Raw genomic sequence first — 20,664 nt, 5'->3', positions numbered from 1 at the left:
TCCTCCGCCCTCGCACATTTATCTCCATCCTGGAGCAGCAGCCGTAATATCGTTTAATATCAGGAGCTGACAGGTATCAAGAAGTCACTCGTCAGACAGCTGTCTTAACCCTGAGACGTGGGCTGCTGTGTGTGTGTGTGTGTGTGTGTGTGTGTGTGTGTGTGTGTGTGTGTGTGTGTGTGTGTGTGTGTGTGTCTGTGGGCGTCAGAGTTGAGAGAGTGTATGTGCGTGCACGTGTGAGTCTGTGTTTGCGTCACTTTGCGTGTAGAAGATGGTTAAAAGCATGATGTATGGCGCCGGCTGATATTAAAGCAGCCACAATCTTTTAAATGGATTCCAACAAATAAATTGTAGCCAGGAGGAAGGACGTGCCAGAATGAGGTGTCAGAACGTCTGTACACTGTGTCTGGAGATATAATTTGTGTGTGTGTGTGTGTGTGTGTGTGTGTGTGGGTGTGTTTATGAAGGTAAATGCGATGAGTTGTAGTGTGTCTCTGAGCTGTAGGCTTGTCATGAGTGGCTCTGCTCTGGTCTAATTTAACCGCATTAGCTGCCGCTGAAGGCTGCCATATGTGAGAATCACATCCAGGCCCGCCACACGCCCCTGACTCATAATCACAATGTCATTCAGCTTTCTCTTCTACTCTTCTCTTCTCTTCTCTGTTCTTCTCTGTTCTTCTCTTCTCTTCTCTTCTCTTGTCTTCTCTTCTCTTCTCTTCTCTGCTATTCTCTTCTCTCCTCTCCTCTTCTTTCTTCTCTTTTCTTCTCTTCTCTGTTCTATGCTTCTCTTCTTTTCTCATCTGTCATGTTCTCTTCTGTTCTCCTCTCCATTCTTCTCTTCTCGTCTTTTCTCTTCTAGCCTCATATTGTCTTTTCTCTTTGCTCTTCTCCCTTTTACTCACTCCATTTCTCTCTTTCTCTTCAGTATTGACAGCCTCCCTCATACAATGCTATGCCTTTATCTCCTTCACCATTTAAGTCTTTCTCTGTCGGTCTGCCCCCATTCTCTGTTCTCTCTCTGCTGCTGCTGTTCTGTATCTCTCTCTGCATCTTTCATTCTCCCTTTATCTCTCCTTCATCACTCTCTTTATATGCATGTAAGTCTCTCTTTTTCTCTTTTTTCCTTATCTCTACTGCTTCTTTTTTGTTTTTCTCTCTCATCCCTTGTAGCTCTCTCTCTTTTTTCCCTCTTCCAGCCTTCAGTGACTTACCATCTCTCTCTCTCTCTCTCTCTCTCTCTCTCTCTCTCTCTCTCTCTCTCTCTCTGTCTGTGGTTGTCTTTCCAGAGCCATCCTACATCACCATGGCGCCCCCTGCCTGCGGCAGGCTGAAGAACTGCTCGCTCACGGAGCTCGACTGCCTCTTCGGCTTCCGTCTGGACGCCTCCGGCTGCCGCACCTGCCACTGCAAGACCCGTAAGTGCCCCGCCCAGCGCACTCCCAACACCTGGCCGGACATTCACCTGGCCAGACTCGTGAGGAGACACAGGGCCAGTGTGGGAAGTGAGGGGAGAGGAGAAGAGAGCAAAAATCTTCCTTCGTAGTTCACACAGTCCACACAAATGAACAGGAAACTTAATTAAAAAAGAACAAAATAGTAGATTCTGTAGAAAATTTTTGCTAAATCAAATAGGGTAACAAAATGTGTTAGATAATAAACATAACCAATATGTTACATTGGTCAGGGGTGGAGATGGGAGTCCAACGAGCACTGCATCCCTAAAAGAGAGTGATTTTTTTTTGAGAGCGGTGGTGATTCACTCAGTCACCTCCACACAGAGCGTTTGGTCAGCTGTTAATGGATGCGTGTGAAGCCGAGATAAAAAGAGTGGTATGCAACTGCAGACTCGGGACCACACCGTCGTGCCTTTGTTGTCTGCGCCGCTGCGCCGGGTCTGTAGGTGTGCCCGCCCCACTGGGGAGCGGCCCGTTTGATGTGGCTTATTAGCCGCTCTCCAGCACAGCACGAAGTCTGTCCTCCCCGCCTTAAAGAGAGAGAGAATACCAATCTGGTCTCTCTGCGCATTCACAGCCTCTCGGAAAAGAGTTTGTTCGGGGACAGAGAGAGAGCGAGAGGAAGGGAGGGAGAGATGGTGGGATGAGGTGAGAGAGGTGTAGACGAGGTGAAATGGAGGGATAGAGATTTTTGTGTGAGTAAGACGAGAGAGGGGGAGACAAAGGCAGAGAGAGCGAGAAGCAGTTGGATGATGTGAGAGGTGTTGAGCGGGTGATAGAGAGAGAGGCTTAGAGAGAGTGATAGCGATTTAGTGAGAGTAAAGAGAGAGAGCGAGGAGAGAGGGAGATTAAGAGTGGCAGGTGGGAGCTAGCTGCCCAAGGCTACTGAAAGTCTGCCCAGTGTTTTGGAGAGATTGCTGACAAACTGTTAAACACATTCTCACTGTGTGTGTCTTGGCTGATGTCATGGTGCATGGTGGCACCCCCCACACACACACACACACACCATACTTCTGTACAACACTAAACATACTAACTCACACGTTCACTACAACAGACTGTCCACACTGCCTTACTCTCTCTCTCTCTCTCTCTCTCTCTCTCTCTCTCTCTCTCTCTCTCTCACACACACACTCACACTCACACTCACACTCACACTCACACTCACACACACACACACACACACACACACACACACACTTGCAGGCACTTCCTCATCAAGCCAAGTTTTTGTATGGCGAGCCAACCTGTTCTGCACTCAAATCATAGCCCATCTTGCTGTTACTATGGCGACAGGCACCTTGTAATGACTGCAGTAATATTGTGATGATCCTTTTGTTAAATTATTCATCTCCCCCTTGTTCAAAGGTTCGACGTCTGTTTCTGTCACTATAGTTTCATCTAATGGTTCCAGCATGTGTGCTCAGTAAATAATCCAGTCTGTTTGATCTCTGGAAATAATATAATGCCACCACGCTTATCATCACAAGGAGCGATCCTTATCCGCCGAGTTCTCACATGAGTTAGGGATGTTGCGTCGACACAGCATGAAAGAGGGCTGCTGAATGATTCTGTCGCCCTCCCAAATCGTAGCGCACACAGATGGGGGAGAAATCTGAGAGAGGCTTTGTCAGGACGAGTTCTTGGATGAAAACTAGCTCAAACTGGATAAAAACTAGCTTGTATAGCCAGGATGTCATGGCTGTTTTGCAGAAAACGAGGAGGCGAGGGGTTTTGCCGAAATAAATCCGATGCAGACTGGAATCAACTTTTAGAGAGGAAATTTGTTTGAGAGGCTTTGTTGGAACTGGTTGTTGGAAAGAAGGCTAGCTGGACTTGTGTAGCCAGGCAGGATCTCATGGAGAAGAAAAACAACAAGAATTTGCAGAAATTCATGAGATGTTATCAGATCGGTGTCAACTTCAAAGTCTTTAAAGTCATGTTCTACGACTTCTATTTCACAGAGGTATCAGAAGCAGTACTGTCATTATGATCATGTGAATGCATTGTTCAGTCAGATAGACATGGTCCGGCATGTTAAAGCAGGCTCGGGTGGAGTATTCTCTTCTGGCGTGGAGAGGCTTCCTCTCCTAGCTCCCAGTGCAGGCATACTAATGATTCTTTCATGTGTCAGGCTATAGTCCATTGTAAAGTCTCTTATGAAATCATTAAAACACACTCTTTCATCCCAAGAGATTTGAAGTGGACTGAAGCTATAGATTTTTATCAATGTACTCAGCAGAAAAAAAGGCCTTCGTTTGAGAACTAAAGGCTGATGTTGGCTAAAAGAGAGGGGCTATTTTTGGAGCGGAAAGGGTTCCTTACAAGAGAACAATGCCTCGAAGATGATTGCCGGGAACTCATGGAAGGGTTATCCTAAACAGAACACCCATGCAAGAGTTATCAGCACAGTTCATCCATCCATGAAAATGGATAAGCATTTTTTCAGCATGTTTTCATAGCCTACCTGGGGCTTAATAGTGACATGCCCTGTTAAAATAAGGGAACTAGAAATGGAATCATATTAACACCACATGGAAGTGGGATAAAAATGGAAGGGTATTATGTGGAGCTGGCACTGGTGTTGATGGTGATAGGCGTGTGTGTGTTTGTGTGCTACCCCCTGCAGGTGAGGAGCTGTGTAGCGGCCTGATAGCCAGCTGCACCCTCAAGTGCCCGTTCGGCTTCCAGACGGATGCCCATGGCTGTGCTGTGTGCCAGTGTCGCCCGCGACCCAAGAAGTGCAAAGCTGTGGCCTGCGAAAAGGAGTGCCCTTTTGGCTTCATGTAAGTTGCATGTCTCTGTATTATTGTGTGTGTGTGTGTGTGTGTGTGTGTGTGTGTGTGTGTGTGTGTGTGTGTGTGTGTGGTGAGAGAGAGAGGTGAAAAGAAGTAATTCCTCCTTTCACTGAAAGACTAATTTCTGCTTTCTCATCCTCTTAATACATCAGCACCCTGTGTGTTTGCCTATGCGTGTATGTGTGTGCGAAAGCGCCTGTGTGTGTGTGTGTGTAAATGTGCGCAAGAGTGTACTCGCCTGTGTTTGTCTGTGTGTGTGTGTGTTGACAGAGAAAGAAAGGGCCAACACCCCCACCATGATTCACTCATTTTCTGTGCTCTCATCCTCTTTAACGCATCAGCGCTGAGAATGTGTCTGTGTGTGTGTGTGGTTCCTTGTGTGTGTGTGTGCTTCCCTGTGTGTGTTTGTGTGTGTGTGTGTGTGTGTGTGTGTGTGTGTGAGACAGAAAAAGCACTTTTCTCATTTTGTTGATGCGCTTTTCATTTTTCACTTCGTTTCTATGCCTCACACAGTATTAGCTCTCTCTCTCTTTTTCTGCCTCCTCGCTCTTTTTGGGATGTGAGTGAGTGAGCGTGTGTGTGTGTGTGTGTGTGTGTGTGTGTGTGTGTGTGTGTGTGTGTGTGTGTGTGTGTGTGTGTGTGTGTGTCTGTTTGTGTCTGTTTGTGTGTGTGTGTGTGTGTGTGTGTGTGTGTGTGTGTGTGTGTGTGTGTGTGTGTGTGTGTGTGTGTCTTTTACATCTGCGAGAGCCCCTTCCACCAACCGTCCTCGTTTCCTTCAAAGGTGCGACTCAATTACGGGCTGTTTGCGAAGACATTTCACTGACCCCTGGCCAGCCCGACAGGTCAACGATGCACATTTCCTTTGAGGAAGACGTCTCTCGATTCCTCTTCCTCCTTTGCTCTGCTGGGCTGTTATTCGGAGCTTAAGCACCACCTTTTAGAGACCTGACAGTTCATTAAATCCTTGTCAGATTACGGAATGTGATTTAGCAAAGTTAAAGGATAGCGTAGACTGGCAGAACAGTGATACTAATCTGCCATCAGCACTGGGTACCCTGTCATCCTTTCGACCATCCCAAGCAAATAGTACCCAGTTTTTTATGTACTTATTTATTTATTTTGAAACTCGGCTGCTTGGTCTGCCATGCTCAAGTAGAAATAATGGCCTCTGTGAAGACATACATCATGTAGAGTTAGGTACAGAGTAGCAGCTTAAGCAGACATGTACAGATTCAACTCAGGTTGAGCGATGACCGGAGAGGAGAGTTTTCCTCACACCGCGTGTGTGTGTGTGTGTGTGTGTGTGTGTGTGTGTGTGTGTGTGTGTGTATGTGTGTGTGTGTGTGTGTGTGTTTGTGTGTGTGTGTGTTTGTGTGCGTGTGTGTGTCTGTGTGTCTGTGTGTGTCTGTGTGTGTGTGTGTGTGTGTGTGTGTGTTTGTGTGTGTGTGTGTGTGTGTGTGTGTCTGTGTGTGTGTGTGTGTGTGTGTTTGTGTGTGTGTGTGTGTGTGTGTGTGTGTGTGTGTGTGTGTGTGTGTGTGTGTGTGTGTGTGTCTGTGTGTCTGCGTGTGTTTGTGTGTCTGTGTGTTTGTTTAGGTGTTCGTTCTAAGATCAGAAGCTCCTCTCCTGTCTGCGTGCAGTGCGATTAGCGGAGGCAAACGGAGTTCGCTCCAGTCCAGCTCTGTCAGTTGAGCAGGATAAATCCTTCGTTTAGAGAGCAGCTAATAACACAGAGCCATTTGTAAGAAGTGAAATAAAGGAGATTTATAGCGAGATGGATGCTTAATAAAAGCTCATCAGTGGAGGGAAAATACATCATCACAAATCATCCGTGATTAATCTCCTGATGTTCACAGTAATAGAAATGCTTCCTTTTCTATATCTGTCATGTGTAACAGCATTATGCATTATACCCAAATATCTCATCGCTATCATAATTTAAATATTTTCATGACTCCCAAGCACGATGGGCTGCAGCACTGGCACACTTTAAATAATTGCATATCATCTCTGTGAAGCATAATGATGTGGCAGAAGAATTTATGGATTTCAATAATCATGCTCCATAACTCTAAGAAGCTGTAGGAATGGATGATGGTTAGTAAATGCGTCCATAGGTTCCCATCCTTTTCCTCGGCTGCCAGACCCATTCTCACGGCACGGGACAGACATGTCTGTGTTCTTTTTACACAGTCTCTCTGGCTTCTGAAGGCAGACGCTGCGGCACCTTTTTTATTATTATGACACGTATACGATAGAGGCTCTTTCCCGCCGTGATGGCGAGCTGATAATGGGCTCTGCCTTTATGCGCTCGAATGTGGGTATCAGTGTTATTACTGAGGCAGGGAGTCCAGTCGGAATCACCGTACAGGCGCCCTGCAGAGCGAGATGGCCGTGTCTCCTCCTCATTTTAACATACACACAGCTTGCCTCTCCAAACAGCCTATTATAGATTATGGTCCACATAGTAAAGGTGTGCATTGGATTGGCCTGATGTTATCTGAGTCACGTCACCGACAGACACTGGCTCTCTTTTTATGTCTCTCTCTTTCTCTATCTCTTGCACACTCACTTTTCGCTGTCTTTCTTGTGTCTGTTGCTTTCTTTCTTTCTTTCTTTCTTTCTTTCTTTCTTTCTTTCTCCATCCTCCATCCTCTCCTTCTCCTCCTCCTCCTCCTCCTCTTTCTTGTCTTCCTTCTCCTCTTTGTCATTTCATTCTCTTTATGAATGAGAATGCGGCACGGAAAATGCTCACATCTAAGATTCTAATTTTAGATGTCTATTTTACGCCCACGCAAAAGTTATGGCTCAGGCCCGAGCCACCGCACGCCTGAGCTGAATTATTCATGGGCCCCCGAAAGCTGCCTCTCACCCCCACACCCACACACACCCACACACCCACCCACACCCACACACTCCGATCCCCTCCACTAACTCCCGCCGCCTGCCTCCCATCCTTCTCCATCCTCGCCCCCGTCCAGCCTGGATTGATACACCCAGCCACTGAATCCTCACCTGATAGCCCCTTATCACCAAACGCCGACTGCACACGGCTGCTTCGCACGCCCATTATTCAGACGATAAGAGTGAGAGAGCGCGAAGGAGGGAGGGAGGGAGGGGGGAGGGGATGGCGGGAGATAGGGAGACTTAGCGAAAGAAAAGAGGATGGGGAGTAGGTGGAGAAGGGGGGGATGGGGGGTGTTGAGGGGGTCTGGGTCTACTGAGGGCACTGGGGGGGTGGAGGGGGACATTCTGTGTGAACTTGAGAAAGGTGCCCTAGCACTTAGATATGGGAGGTGTGGTGGAGGTGTGGTGGAGAGGGGAGCGTGTTTGGAGTCCAGCGCTTTGGCTTTGCCGCTCTTTAAAGCGCCATCTGCCAAACGGGTCCCGGCGGTGGGGGGCATCAAAGACGGCCCGTGGCACCAGCGCTTGTCACTGGCACCTGGGATACGGCGCCAGCCGCCCGCTACAGATGCTCCGGGGGCAGTGACAAAGCAAGTCTCACGGCGTGCGCGCACCCACACACACACACACACACACACACACACACACACACACACACACACACACACAACTACAACTGGATGAGAAAACAAATGGCTGGCTATGACAGTTATACAAGCAGAAAAACATTATCAGTGATTCACCCAGCTTCAACACTTCACAAGCCTCACTGGAGAGCAACTTTACTTTTACTCAATTACACAGCAAGACCTCCAACAACAAGTTTGTCTCTCTGGTCCTGTGGTCCCACAAAATTACACACAAGTAATTTGAAATGTAAAAAAATCTATGTCTTCAGAAAAATAATTGCTTGGCTTTTTCTTTCTAGTTGTGGTGTTAAGTAACACTGAGCCTCATCTTAACCATGTCTTCAGATGACATATTTAAACGACATATCATCATCATGAAGGCTTTGAAAACCCTTCAAACAGATCACTCATGCACTGGTTGCCCTCCTTCTGTACCTCTCTTCTTACAGAAAGAACAAGCATGGCTGTGACCTGTGCCGCTGCAAGAAATGTCCAGAGCTGCCATGTGACAAGTCCTGTCCAATGGGCTTCCAGCAGGACCAGCTGGGCTGCCTCATTTGCCAGTGCAGAGGTAGGTCACCACAACTAGAGCTGCTTGTTTGTTTGTTTGTCTCCCTCCCTGATGATGATTCTCAAACACATGAAATATTCATAGAAGTATGCATTAATGAAGGGAATGCTAGTATGCAAAGAAGGGCTACCCAACCATTGCTTTTGATGAATATGTATGACTTGATGGGAACTGTAAAATGTAATTGCCAATACTTAGCTAAGGTCCTTTTGTCAAGGAGTCATATTGCATTCATGGTGGTAAAATTACCATGTAATAAAGTGTGACTATATTCAACCTTGAGGCAGTAGTAGACCAATTTTAGATTGCAATGTGCTGCACTGGCAAGTGATCTACACAAGTGATCTACACACGCTACTGTACATTAAGGCACAGCAGGGACTGAATCAATATTTTATTAGATATGTGTCATTTTGGAGGGATTTTCGTGTTCGTGAAGCACAATTCACGGGGGAATTGTTAACAGCGACCTCTTCACAAGTTTTGTTAATGTAATGATCGTGCACGTAAGTATTTTAATGCCTCACACTGGCTTCACACTCCACTCCCACCAGGGACAGAAATCAGAGTCCATTAGAGGAGGTGATTAGTTTGGCTGGCACCTTTCTGTGGGGAATTCATCATGTTGCTGTTTTTCTGAATTTGGAGTTGCGATTCTTCACACTATTTCTGCTTCTATTGCTACTCTATTATCCAGCTATCCATCCATCCATCTACAGTATCTGTCTACTATGCATCTATATCTATCTATATATACATATAGATATAGATCTATATATTACCGGTATCTTTCTATCTTTCCATTTTTTGCTAAATGCATCCAGCAGCCGTTTCTGCTAAACATCACTTCTTCATTATTCATTTTCCTTTTGTGCTGCTGTTTGATTTGGCCTAAATAAAACATCTGACACATCAAACATTTATGAGCTCTGACGAAGTCTGCTCAGTGTAATGAGAGATGAGAGATGAGAGCACAGGCGAAAAAATAGAAAAGAAAAAAAACACATGAAAATCCAATCGAAGCGTTTCGAGTTTGGCTGTCCAAAGGTGCAACCTCCTTAAATTGCCCCTGCCAGACTTTAATCAAGGTGAGATGTCTCTCTCTCTCTCTCTCTCTCTCTCAGTCTCTCTCTCTCCCCCTCTTTCCTCTATCACTCCATCTCTCTTTCTCGCTTTCCCTTCCTTCCTTTCTTTTCTTCTCCCGTCTTTGTTATTGATCCGAGGGAGTCAGCCTCCCCTCCCCACTCATCTCTTGGCAGACACCCGAAACCAGGAGCCAGAGGGAAAGAGGGGGGATGGATGGAGGGAGAAAGTGAAAGGGAAATAGCAAGAAAGAGAGAGATATTTCAGGGGGTGGTACGCTCCAGGCTCCCCTCCGAGGGAGACAATACAAGCTTGAGGAATTGATGAAGGCCTTGAAAATCATCCTCCTCGCCTCGCCTACCCCTGTGTCGGCTTCCTCTCCCTCTCTCTCTCTCTTATTGGATTGGTGGATTTGATTAGAGACTCATGTTCCGTGACCGTCTGAAAGCTCATTTGCCCGTGCTTGCTTGTTGTCTCACAAACAAGACACACTGTATCACTGTGAGTGCGCTACCTGTCCTAGCAACGAGAAAAGGCAGACGCTGGACTGTGGGCATGGTGGGTGGTAGTGGTCATGGTGGTGGGTGGTGGTGGTGGAGGTGGTGGAGGTGGAGGTAGACCCAGCTGTGATCTGACCAGCATAGGCAGGCTGTTTTATAAATGATTATATTCTCTATTACCCAGAGCCTTCGTTTTTCTCCTCATTGTTAGCGTCAACAAGCTTCTCGACTAATTGCCCACTCGTTTAGATCACAGAAGCAATTTAATCAATGATTACACAGCATCAGCGCTAAACACATTTGGAGTGGTTCTTGCCTCCAGGCCATGGGCCCTCGTCCAGCCAAGTTTGCAAATGGTTCCGCTTTGAACTGCTTTGAACCCGCTTCACCACAATTAAACTCTTTAATTGTGGTGAAGGATTTATACTGAGCTACTTTTTTCCTCTTTGGAACCTCTCATTCACCTGGTCTCGTTCAGAATCTACTTCTTCTTTGCGATTTTGGGTCTATGAGCACCACAGTGTCACGGCCCATGTTCATGTCTGTGTCTTCTGTGAAGCCGAGGCCTTAGTAATGTTGAATTTTGAAATATGAATCTAGTGCTCAGCAAACATAATGGAGTAAGAACGTTAATGTGTTACGTTGAACTGAACTTGAATTGAATTCACAGCATTGTTTTGGAATTGGTATTTCTTTGGCAATTCAGCTGCAGCACAGAAATGCTTTTTATAGTTTCTCGTGACCCCTCACCTTTGACCTTCTTCTGCATCCCTCACCTCCTCCAGATCAAACCGTATCATCGGTGGCACCGTCAGTGAAGCTCGGCTCATGCTTGTCCATGGATGGCCGTCGCCATGAGAACGGCGAGAACTGGCATGACGGCTGCCGCGACTGCTACTGCCACAACGGCCGGGAGATGTGCGCCCTCATCTCTTGCCCCGTGCCCGCCTGTGAGAGCCCCACCATCCGCCCTGGCCAGTGCTGTCCCTCATGCCCAGGTAAGAGAATTTCCCCTTGGGGATAAATAAAGTATCTATCTATCTATCTACTGGATCTATCTATCTATCTATCTATCTAAGAGAAGTGGACGGTGGGGTTCAGGAGAGACATTTAGACTGATGGAGATCCAGACAAGCTAATTAATGTTTTATGAGCTCCACTGGGTAGAAGTTTGAGGACCTTTGTTTTATTAACAGAAACTGATCGGTTTAAGTAGTTCATCATAGTTACAAGTTCATGTGAGATCAGTAGTCAGTAGGCGGTTGAAGACCCACTGGAACACATTAATATGCAGACACATACACACATTTACAGACCCAACCACCCAACCACCCGCCCACCCCAACACACTCAAACTCACCCCAACACACACCTGTCTGGACAGTGTTGCGTTCAGATCTCCCCTGCAGGGGAGGCCTGCTACCCGCATGCCCGGTCTCAGACAGGGCTTTTCATCCTTAATGAGGTGCACCTGAGTCCACATCATTTAGAAAAATATTAGTTTTCAGTGCTCGTAAGCCACGTCCCCACACACCAAGGCTGCGCTGCAAGCGCACAAGACTCCACGCAATTAACTGGAAAAGGAATAATTACGTGAAGACAAGATCACACAAACAAAACATCTGACATTATGCAGCTGTCAACAGAGCAGAAGTTGTTGTGTGTGTGTGTGTGAAGAAGCAGAAGGCATACAAAATAGAGTGAGTGAGAGAAAGAGAGAGAGAGAGAGAGAGAGAGAGAGAGAGAGAGAGAGAGAATGACAATAACAGAAACAGATGAAGGAAAATGTAATATTTATTCGGAGAAAGTTAAATAAATAAAATATTTATTAGTGTGTCATAAACAAAGAGAGATTGCCTAAGACCAGTGAGGCACTATCGTTAATTTTTTAGTCCATACTTTGTTTATTTGTTTGTGCATTTTGGTTTGTTTGTTTCATTTATTCATTTATTTAATTCTGTTTTTTTCATTCATGCATTCAATTTTTTATCAACAATAATTTTATACAAATATCGACTGTTTTGTCAATATTGTTCTCTGCACTGCAATAAAGCTGAGTAAATTGAAATTGCAAACAGGAGACCTAGATAAGAGAGTGAGAGAGAGTACGTATAGGCTGCTTTATGCAATACTCACTGGCAAAAAAAAACATTGTTAGCATTGATTGAGAAGACCTAGTTCAGAGTCTATAATTAGACAGGCTAAAACCTAGCAGGCAGTAAGGAATAAGCGATATCATGACCAGTTTAATTAATCCTAGAGGAATTACATTAAATGCCCCCTCCCCAGACTTGAAGTCTCCATCATGTCAGTCAATGCTTTGGGCTCTTTATCGAACCTTTATTTTAAAAAGAACAGCCTGTATCAGTGTCAGCATCTTTTATAGACCTCAACTAATGAGGAAATGTTGTTAAGTCCTACTGAGTGCCTCTGAAGGGAGCTATACACTGTCTCTCATTTGTTTATTGTATTTTTCTACCCTCTCTCATTTCCACTGCAACGTAGCTGGCTAAGCGATAATTATTTGTCTTTTTTTTTTTTTTAGTATTCCAAGGGGAATTTTTATGCTTTTTGCTTTTGTCTTTTAGTATTTCTTGGTATGCATATGGTATTTATATGCGTTGTTTTTCCACTTTACTCATAATGAAGTCAAAGTTTTTCTTTCCCTCTCTCTCTCTCTCTCTCTCTCTCTCTCGTTTCCCCAGACGAGCTTCCCCCCATAAGCCCGGTGCTGATGACTCGTCGTGTGTGCCCCCCCTCGGGCGGCGAAAAGTACTTTGTGGAGGGCGAGACCTGGAACATCGACTCGTGCACACAGTGCACCTGCCACAGTGGGCGGGTGCTGTGCGAGACCGAGGTGTGCCCACCCCTGCTGTGCCAGAACCCAATCAGGTCGCAGGACTCCTGCTGTCCACACTGCCCAGGTAAGTCGGATTGGCTCAGGCGGGTCATGTGTGTAGGTGTGCAGATGTGTGTTTGTGTGTGTGTGTGTGTGTGTGTGTGTGTGTGTGTGTGTGTGTGTGTGTGTGTGTGTTTGTGTGTTTGTGTGTGTGTGTGTGTATATACCATATGTACAGTATGTGTGGGTGCTGTGTATGTTCAGACGTTGCAGCATGTGTGTGTATGTGTGTGTGTTCAAATTTGTCAGCGTGTGTGTGTGTGTCTGAAACTTTTTGTTTAGATTCGCTTTGAGTGTTGCTGCAGGGTGATTGGAATTATTGCTTTTATTTTCTAGCCAGTGTGACTCAGTGACCTTTAGAGAAACTTTCCTGAGGAGAGCAGAGAACTACTGTTTCTATTGATCTGTTTCTTTTACTGAGGTAATTCTCAGGTGACTATGCTAACTTAACTCCATGATCAGCAAAACTGTGTCTGGTCAAGCAAAGTTATGTCTGACTGTGACGGGAAAACTGCAAGGCCTTAACAGCCCAGATGGGATGAAGGTGCAGAATCCATACAAACACGCACGCACGCACACACACACACACACACACACACACACACACACACACACACACACACACACACACACACAGATATTCACGGGCCCCCCAGCTGAGTAGCATCCAGCTCAGTACACACAAGCACACACACACACACACACACACACACACACACACACACACACACACACACACACAAAGAGAAGGAATGTGTGGAGGAATCTGCATTGTACAGAAGTCAGCAGGTTTTGTGTGAAAATGGCATTGAGGAAACAAAGCAGAGTGAGAGGGGAAGTGGGTGTGAGAGAGACATTTTGTTTTGAACTCCAAATTGGCAAAGTTCCTCAAATCTGTATAAGCCTGAAATATTTGTCTGTCTCAGCCTTTTGTTTGGACAAAACACAGCCAAATAACCAGGATTACTGCGTTGTGTTTGAATGTCGCGAATATTTATTCACCATCAAATATTTAGTTTCAGAATGATGAATAAGAGACAGACAATAAGAGATGAGCAAGACTGGAAGCATTTAAGCAGATAGTTGAAATGTGAACAACTGCTGAATAAGAATTACTACAGTTTGTATAAATAATAGCTATTCATTGGTGGTGTGGTACGGCTTGATGTATTGCAGGAATCAATATGGGAATGAATGAAGTGCAATACATTTTTAGACCATAAGAAATGAAAAGTAATTATACCAAATGCACTCTGTTTGGTTGTCTTGGACTGAGAAAACACTAAACGGTATACATAGATAGAGCATCACCTTTTTGCACTAAGGGAATGACCTTTGACCTCTCGTCCGCTCCCAACCATAGAGGAACCTGTGACCCCGCAGTCACCCAGCAACGACAGCATGCCCAGCTACTGCCGCAACGAGGAGGGCGACATCTTCCTGGCGGCCGAGTCGTGGAAGCCCAACATGTGCTCCAGCTGCGTGTGTCTGGACGGCACCATCAGCTGCTTCTCGGAGACCTGCCCGCCGGTGGCCTGCGCCCGGCCTGTGCTCCGCAAGGGACAGTGCTGCCCCTACTGCCTGGGTAGGTGGCCATAGGACACCTTGGCATCGTGGCACATGTTGCGTAGGCAACCTAGACATGTCTCAACGCCATGGTTTTGCTCCAACCTTAGAAAAACTTGGTCACCGCACACTCTATCTCTTTTTCCTTTTATTTTTATCCCAACGTTTCGGCCTGCCAGACTTTGTCAAGGTTCCTTTGCTCCGACCTTACCAAAAGGAAGCTTTCAATATAGAGAGCTGCTCTATCACTTAGTACAGTAGTAGAGGAGATACTACTGCTTTTGAGAAACGTAATTCAATCTGGTGTAGTCTTAAATCTTACTGGTAAATAGGGCAAATATTGTAAGTTATAACAAGAACTGTGTCTGGCAGTGTTTTATGCCCATATGGCACTTTCTGTCTCTGATTTGTTTATTTCAACTGTGTTAACACCCACCTCCAACCCCCCCCCCCCCCTGACTGTCACCAGACGCCACCCCCAAAGCCGTGTGCCACTTCAACGGGAAGACGTACATGGACGAGGAGCGCTGGGACATCGACAGCTGCACACACTGCTATTGCCTGCAGGGCCAGACCCTCTGCTCGACGGTCAGCTGCCCCGCCCTGCCCTGCCACCAGCCAATCATCGTGGAGGGCAGCTGCTGCCCCATGTGCCCTGGTAAGACGCTCGGGTTCACTCAGGTGGACCATTTTGACTTATTTATTTGTTTGTTTGCTATTTATAGTTTGCGCTTTTACCCAGAGCGAGGTAGAGCACAGTCCCAAGTAGCAGAAGGTTAAAAAGAAGCGACAGAGAATGGGAAACTTCTGTGTCAATCAAATGGACGTGACAAAGCTGTCCCTGTATTATGCTCTGCAGTGTTTTGCTCCGTTTTTTTTTTTTTATGTGGAGCCAGATGTCCCTTATTGGCATCCAGGAGTTGTTCCCTTCTCAGACTGAAGTTAAATATTACCTCTCTAAAAGAGTTTACTGTGCTAACATTAAAGTTAGTGATTAAACCATTGAAATCCTTTTAGAAGTGGTACAATTGACAGTTGTTAAGTTGTTAAAACCTATACGTAATTATTCCAAATTTTAACAGCCAGAATAAGATGTCATACCTGATTATACTGGAACAGGCTTAGTAGAGAGATTTCAATGCAAATATGATATACAGTGAATTTATTGGATGAAACTAAATACTAACAGCATGAAACACTGCACGCTTCTTTTTGGCTGTCTGCCTCAATGCACTCATTAATTACATCTATTTTCTTGTCGTTTATTTGCGGGGGGTGGAAGAGGGGGTCTAGCATTACCTACGCAGTTCACTGAGTGCACCCAGTTGCTTTTAGGGCCAGTCCTTATTATAAAGGAGAGGGGTTGCTCTAGCACACAGCGTCTGGCGGAGAGGAGTTCTTTGAGGAAGCTGATTCAAATGAAATTGGACGCATGTTAAACAAGGCGACTTTGTGCTGCAGGAGATAATGGAATTGATCGTGGCATTCTTCCATTTCGAGGCGTTGGGGACGGGCCTCCACCTCTTCCACCCAAGTGCACACAAATACACATAGATTCATACACACACACACATACACATACAGTACACACACACACACACACACACACACACACACACACACACACATAGAAATTCGGCAAACACACACACTCACAAACTGACTTTCTCCTTGCTGGAGTGTTCAAAGACAAAGGTCGATAAGATAATTTGGGGATAATTAAATCCATCCCTGATTAGCCTTTAAGATTAGACTGCAATTTCACCTTTTGGAGTCGGGTTGCAGCCTGTTAACTTCAGAGGTCAATTTGTCGTTGCCATGACAACTCTTTTGCGGACAGTGTGTAAAAAGAACTGCATGGGTGTGTTGGGGCCTTTCTCTGTTCTGTTGTTTGTGTGTGTGTGTGTGTGTGTGAGAGTTTGAGGAGGGGGGGGGGGGGGCTGTCTCCCATCATTCCACCTTGAGCATCTTTGAGCATCTGTGTGTGACTGACATTCCATTTGCACCTCAAATCTCTGCGATAATGCCTTTTGAATTTAATGTAATATATTTCCTGTGCCCCAATATTCACTGTGTGTGTGTGTGTGTGTGTGTGTGTGTGTGTGTGTGTGTGTGTGTGCGTGTTTCAGAAATGTATGCCCCGACCAACGTCCCCATCGAGAAGACTGACCAGAAAGACAAGATCCCTCATCAGCCTGCCTGGCCTACCCACAGCGAGAACGACATCATGCCTCAGTTTAGAGGTCAGACACATACAGACTTACACACACACACACACACACACACACACACACACGCATGCACATGCAGAAGCAAACATACATACTGTACACTTACAAACACAACAAACACAATTACACACACACACACACACACACACACACAAACACACACATTTTGAAGGTCATTCCAGAGTTGCGTTTTCCCCTTTGCTGCATTCAGAGGGAAAATTCTGAATGTCTGTAATCTGCAAACAGCAGCACTGCTGCGCGTCTCTCTTTACACGCCCACTGTGCGCCAATCACATTCATTGCCCTCTATCTCCTGCTTCAAGACTACTTGTACTAATTAGCAAATCCACAGGACTCTGTGTAGCCCCCCCCCTCCACCACCATCAACACCACCACTATCCCCAACACCCCTCAAACCCCTGAGCCAGCGCCATTCAGCTGAGTTCCACAGCAGACCGAGATTAGAAAGCCTGCACCCCCCCCCCCCCAACCACCTACCCCTACATCCACCCCCCATCCATTTAGTCGGTGAGCCGGTCCCCGCTTACAGGGAGACCGGACTCACCTCGCTGTAGAACATCAAAGATAAACGGGCGAAAAAACAACCGGCTCGGCATCTCCGCTTACAACTTAATCCTAATCCTCCGGGAGGCAGGGCGCCGTAGCCGTAGGTGCCAACCGCCTGCCGACCTGCCTTTCTTTAACGGGAGTGTTTTTCGGAGCGAGATAGAGATACTGCTTCTCCATGTTGTTGTGTTCTTTTAATCTCTAATATGAGAGGAGAGATGGGGTGGGGTGGGGGTGGGGTGAGGTTGAGGAGGGCGTCCAAGCGGTGCTATCTGAGGCCTCAACATTTAGTCTTTTCCAATGACACTGTGAACTCATCCTCTAATGCAGTTTGTGTGGAGCCTAACCCGAAGGAATGGGGGTTGCTCTATCTGTGTATTTGTATACAGTATAAGGCTTATGTTGAATAAATTGGTGTACCGGTATTTTTTTTTTTTTTTTTTATTTATTCTTTATGTGTGTGCGTGAGCGCGTGTGTGTGTGTGTGTAATGGAGAGAGTGAGATGGGTGTGCCGGTATGATTTGATGTGTCTGTTTGAAATAGACGCGGCGTTTGAGTGTCTTCACAGCGACACCTCACCCTCTGCCATGTCTTCTCTGTCTGGTCCACTGCAGGTGACTTTGGCAGTCTGCAGATGCCCTACCTGGATGGCAAGGCGCCGCTGCCCCGCGAGGAGCGCACGCTGCAGTCGGTGGCATGGGTGGCACTGCCCGTGGCCATGATGCTGCTGGTCATCGCCGCCCTGCTGCTGCTCAACCAGAAGAAGCAGTGGATACCCGTGCCCTGCTATCGTACGCCCACCAAGGTACGCGCCAGTGTCCTATGCGCCACGCCATGGCACACATCACATCGCGTTGCCACACATACAGTAACTCTTTACGCGTCAAACCACTCAGTAGACAGATAGATACTTTATTGATCCCCAGGAGAAATTCAAGCAAGGCAATTCAGTAGCATACAGACAACACACACACATTCACTAACAGCAGAAAAAGTAATTAAAAGTATATAATATAAAAACACAACTAACATAACTTACACACCACACCATACCACACACACCAAACCAAACCAGACCACACCTGAAGACTACACATCATGTCACATCTACACATCAAACCACTCACTTACACACCACGAGACCGCACCACACCACACCACACCAAACCACACCACACCTGAGACTACACATCATGTCACATCTACACATCAAACCATCAAACCACTCACTTACACACCACATGATACCACACCACACCAAACCACACCACACCTGAGACTACACATCATGTCACATCACAACCGACCCCATTTCACACAGCACTGCACCACACAACACCATTACTCAAGTAGAATATCAGACAGGCACTGTTGATGGTTTATTGAGGGAGGGATTGTTAAATATCAAATGTCAGCATTGAAAAGGAGCATTTTGATGAAATTCTCCTACATTTTAATCAACTATCAATGTCAAAGGCTCTATAAAAACATGCAATAAGAGAGAAGAATCCAAGGCAATCAAAAGCCCATGATATGCCCGTCAGTCATGTATCTAAAGCCAAACCAGTGCCAACAGGCATAGGAAGCCACTGAAGACAGGGGACTTATTCAGTTGTAGACAAGGAAATGGCTAATCTGTGCGAGTATACCTTTTGAAAAACAAAACAACTCTTCTGCAATTATAGAATCATGCTTTAATTATAGAATCATGATCATAATCATGGAATAGCCTGTGTGCCATAAAAGATGTGTGTAATGATCGGAGTGCCATGGCCTCTTCATTAGATGTGTTGGGCTGTATTGACAATGCACTGTGGTATGTTATCTGTGTGTATTAATGATGCATACCCCCCATGATCTGTAAACACTAAGAACAAAAACAAATTACTTCAAAGCTGATGAAACCCATTTGTTGTCAAGACGCGAAGATAAAAGTGGGACGGTTTATTTTTTCACAAACATTAGAGCTTTGTTTTTCATCCTGGAGAGATCTTTGAAGTAGTCTTAACATCATGTGAATTAGCTGAAACGGATCATAAAAACTAACTGTGCGTGTGCACCTGTTTCTCTGTCTCTCTCTCTGTGTGTGTGTGTGTGTGTGTGTGCATATTTTTCCTTTGTTTGTAAAGCCCACCTGTCTGAACAACCAGCTGGTGTACGTGGACTGCCAGAAGGGCACCAAGGTGCAGGTGGACAGTGCCCAGCGGATGCTGCGGATGGCTGACCCGGACTCCAGATACAGCGGCTACTACAGCATGCAGAAGCACAACAACCTGCAGGCAGACAACTTCTACCAGACTGCCTGAGCCAGAGATGGATGGATGGATGGAGAGAGAGAGAGAGATGAAGAGACAGAGAGTGAGAGAGAGAAAGAGAGAGGGAGAGAGTGAGGAGGAAAGGAAGAGACTTTGAGTGAACGACCTGCAGCAGCCCAAACACGAAGAATGCGTGACCACCTGATATGAGAGTGCTGGAAGAGAAAGAAAGAGAGAAAGAATAGAAAGACCTGAGAGAAAGAGGGAAGAAACGAAAGACATTGGCCGAAACAATCCACACACCATACCAACAGAGAAGAAAAGTTAAAAGCAACAAAACTGTACAAGAAATACAAAGCCTCCCACCATTCAACAAACAAATAAGCAAGAAAACAAGACAGCTGACAATCTCATCCAGACATGAAAATCACAAACCAAAATGCAGGAATGATAACTATTTGAATGGGAGATGAAAACTGTTCCTAAGTATGTGTGCAAAAGATAGTTGTGTGTGTGTGTGTGTGTGTGTGTGTGTGTGTGTGTGTGTAGGTGCAGGTGTGTTCATTTGAAATCAGATGTATGTGAGATTAGGATGATTTTTGTTTTGAGTAATCTCTTCCTGCATTCCTGTTCAGTTTGTCAGAAGAAGGAAAGTGTTTTTTTTTTTTTGGTTGTTTTTTTTTCCCCGAGGACACAACGGCACCCCCTCGCGCGCGTGTACCAGTGCGACTGTGGACGCTAGTTTGACCCGCTGTACCAAAGCTCTCTCTTTTTTTTCTATCCCATAATAACCACCCATCCCCACGAGGGCTGTAGTCACGGGAACCTTGTGAACTTTCTGGAACACAGTGAAAGAAAGGGAGAAGAGAGGAGGGGAAAAGAGACAAGAGTAAGCATGAATGAGAGGGGAGAGAGAGGAAGACAAGGGGGTCTGGATAGTAAGATACACCCACTGCAGAGATCCCACTCTCCATCACTTCTTCCCCGCATGTTATGAACTGATCTGATAGTTTTGTTTTGCCGTCATGATGAGGCACGGAGGAAGAAACAGGAGACAGGAGGAAGAAGAGGCACCACGACAGCACTCTTCATCATCACCATGTGGACTTTGGCACCGGAGTCTTTGGGCTTCTCGTATTTTATTTACTTTATTATTTGTGGGGTTTCTTGCGTAGAACCATTGATTTTGAATGCACACATCCACGGAGA

At 46.0% G+C, this 20,664-nt stretch overlaps 1 protein-coding gene across 1 annotated transcript in view; it reads left to right on the top strand.

The window, feature by feature from the left end:
• crim1 (cysteine rich transmembrane BMP regulator 1 (chordin-like)) overlaps nt 1-20,331 on the top strand; it is a 105,736-nt gene extending 85,405 nt beyond the window's left edge. Inside the window, exons 8-17 of the mRNA XM_048228488.1 lie at nt 1,287-1,415; nt 4,084-4,240; nt 8,232-8,353; nt 10,722-10,934; nt 12,642-12,860; nt 14,199-14,420; nt 14,871-15,059; nt 16,531-16,644; nt 17,815-18,005; nt 19,330-20,331. Of these exons, the coding sequence (XP_048084445.1) occupies nt 1,287-1,415; nt 4,084-4,240; nt 8,232-8,353; nt 10,722-10,934; nt 12,642-12,860; nt 14,199-14,420; nt 14,871-15,059; nt 16,531-16,644; nt 17,815-18,005; nt 19,330-19,506 (1,733 nt within the window). The 3' untranslated portion in view covers nt 19,507-20,331. The remainder of the gene's footprint in view (nt 1-1,286; nt 1,416-4,083; nt 4,241-8,231; nt 8,354-10,721; nt 10,935-12,641; nt 12,861-14,198; nt 14,421-14,870; nt 15,060-16,530; nt 16,645-17,814; nt 18,006-19,329) is intronic.
• The last annotated feature ends 333 nt before the right edge of the window (nt 20,332-20,664 follow it).

This window comes from Alosa alosa, chromosome 19 (assembly GCF_017589495.1).
Source record: "Alosa alosa isolate M-15738 ecotype Scorff River chromosome 19, AALO_Geno_1.1, whole genome shotgun sequence".
Lineage (NCBI taxonomy): Eukaryota > Metazoa > Chordata > Actinopteri > Clupeiformes > Clupeidae > Alosa > Alosa alosa.
This window is presented reverse-complemented; position numbering and strand designations above follow the sequence as displayed.